Source organism: Galeopterus variegatus, unplaced genomic scaffold, assembly GCF_000696425.1.
Source record: "Galeopterus variegatus unplaced genomic scaffold, G_variegatus-3.0.2 Scaffold17777, whole genome shotgun sequence".
Classification (NCBI taxonomy): domain Eukaryota; kingdom Metazoa; phylum Chordata; class Mammalia; order Dermoptera; family Cynocephalidae; genus Galeopterus; species Galeopterus variegatus.
Genome location: NW_007743888.1, coordinates 16,419 through 17,897, shown reverse-complemented (window position 1 = coordinate 17,897; position 1,479 = coordinate 16,419). Strand labels below are relative to the sequence as shown.

General features: G+C 46.7%; 1 protein-coding gene across 1 annotated transcript; it reads left to right on the top strand.

The window, feature by feature from the left end:
- Positions 1 to 334: 334 nt before the first annotated feature.
- On the top strand, positions 335 to 1,365 carry LOC103582764 (rhox homeobox family member 1-like). The gene is made up of 2 exons (XM_008564274.1): positions 335 to 708; positions 1,275 to 1,365. The coding sequence occupies exons 1-2, from the start codon at positions 335 to 337 to the stop codon at positions 1,363 to 1,365; spliced, it is 465 nt and encodes a 154-aa protein (XP_008562496.1).
- The last annotated feature ends 114 nt before the right edge of the window (positions 1,366 to 1,479 follow it).

Genomic DNA, 1,479 nt, shown 5'->3' with positions numbered 1-1,479 from the left:
CCTTCCTCAGGGTAGTCACTCCACCCGAGTAGGGAGTAGTCAGCTGGGCTGCAAGTTGGGAATCCCTTTTCACATACCCACACGCCCCCAATTAGCACCTCTCTTCTCCACGCTGCCCCTATTTTTCGACCCACTCTTGCTGCTTGCACGCCTAAGCAAGTCCCGCCCACATCAACTGGTGGTAGAAAGAAAGCCAAAAGCCATCGTCGAAACAGAACCTGACACAGAACCCTTGTAACCAATACCAAGTGCCAGAACAAAAACTAGCTCCACCTTCTTGCCGCAACTCTAGCTTCGCCCGGCACACTTTGTAGAGGCGCACAGCATTCCAGCCATGGAGCGCAGGATCAACTCAGGCCACAGCTACCTCGGCCTGGGGGTGTATGAGGTGGAAGTAAGGGCTAACCTTGAGAGGGATATGGCACCAGAAGCAGAAGAAGGCCTCATTGGCGAAGGAGCTGCAGGTCTGTATGGCAACGAGAACCCTGAAGGCGATGTGAACCATGAGGGCGACATGAACCACGAGGGTAGCAACGTTGATCAGGAGCCCAGAGAGCTGCAGTGGGAGGAACAGGCCCACATGGCTGCCCAGGGCCCACAGCACCGGAATACGCAGCCGCGATTCCAGCGCAATACGTTTACGCCGTTCCAGCTGCAGGAGCTGGAAAGTGTTTTCCGAGACACTCCGTACCTTGATTTGCTCACAAGGTAAGTACCTTGCTCCAGGAGGCGTCCAGTTCTGCAAGGAGTTTGAATTCGTTTCCAGGCGCCTTTTTCTCTTGCCTGGCTCCCTCCATCCCCTCCTGAGACACAAGCCACTGGGGGTCCTCGCCTGCCTTTGTGCTAGGGCGGGGGTGGGGTGGTGGAGAATGACTTCTGGTCATCAGGGTAAATATTTTCATGCAGCACTATATTTATATTATACATATGAATATTTAATATAAATATAGTACTAATTAAAATACAAAATATTGTATTTATATATAATTATAATAAAATAAAATACAGTACTATATTTCATGCAGTAAATATGTTCAATAGGTCAGTGGCCATTTTTGGTTTTGCTTTTTTGTTGTTGTTTTTTTTTTTTTGGTTTTGTGATGAGGACAAACCATTTGTAAAGGAAGCCTGGAGCTGGGAATTTCAAAAAAAGTATACTTGGGGGAGTTGCGAGAGGAGAAGGTAAATTTGAAAACAAGCACAAAATGTACATACTACATTTCATTTCATCCACAATTCCGCCTGCTCATCATTTGTGGGTTTTCTCTCCACAGAAGGGAGCTTGCAAGACGCATCGGTGACACTGAAACCAGAGTGCAGGTCAGTAACCCTGAGAAAAACCGTTCGGTAGAACAGCCATTTTAAAATCTACTTCAGGGTTTGGACATCTTTGTCCTAGACATTCGTAAATTGGTTTGTTTTATTGTCTTTTTTACATTAGCAAATAAGTTTTGAGCTTTGAAGTCTCTGTCAGTGGAA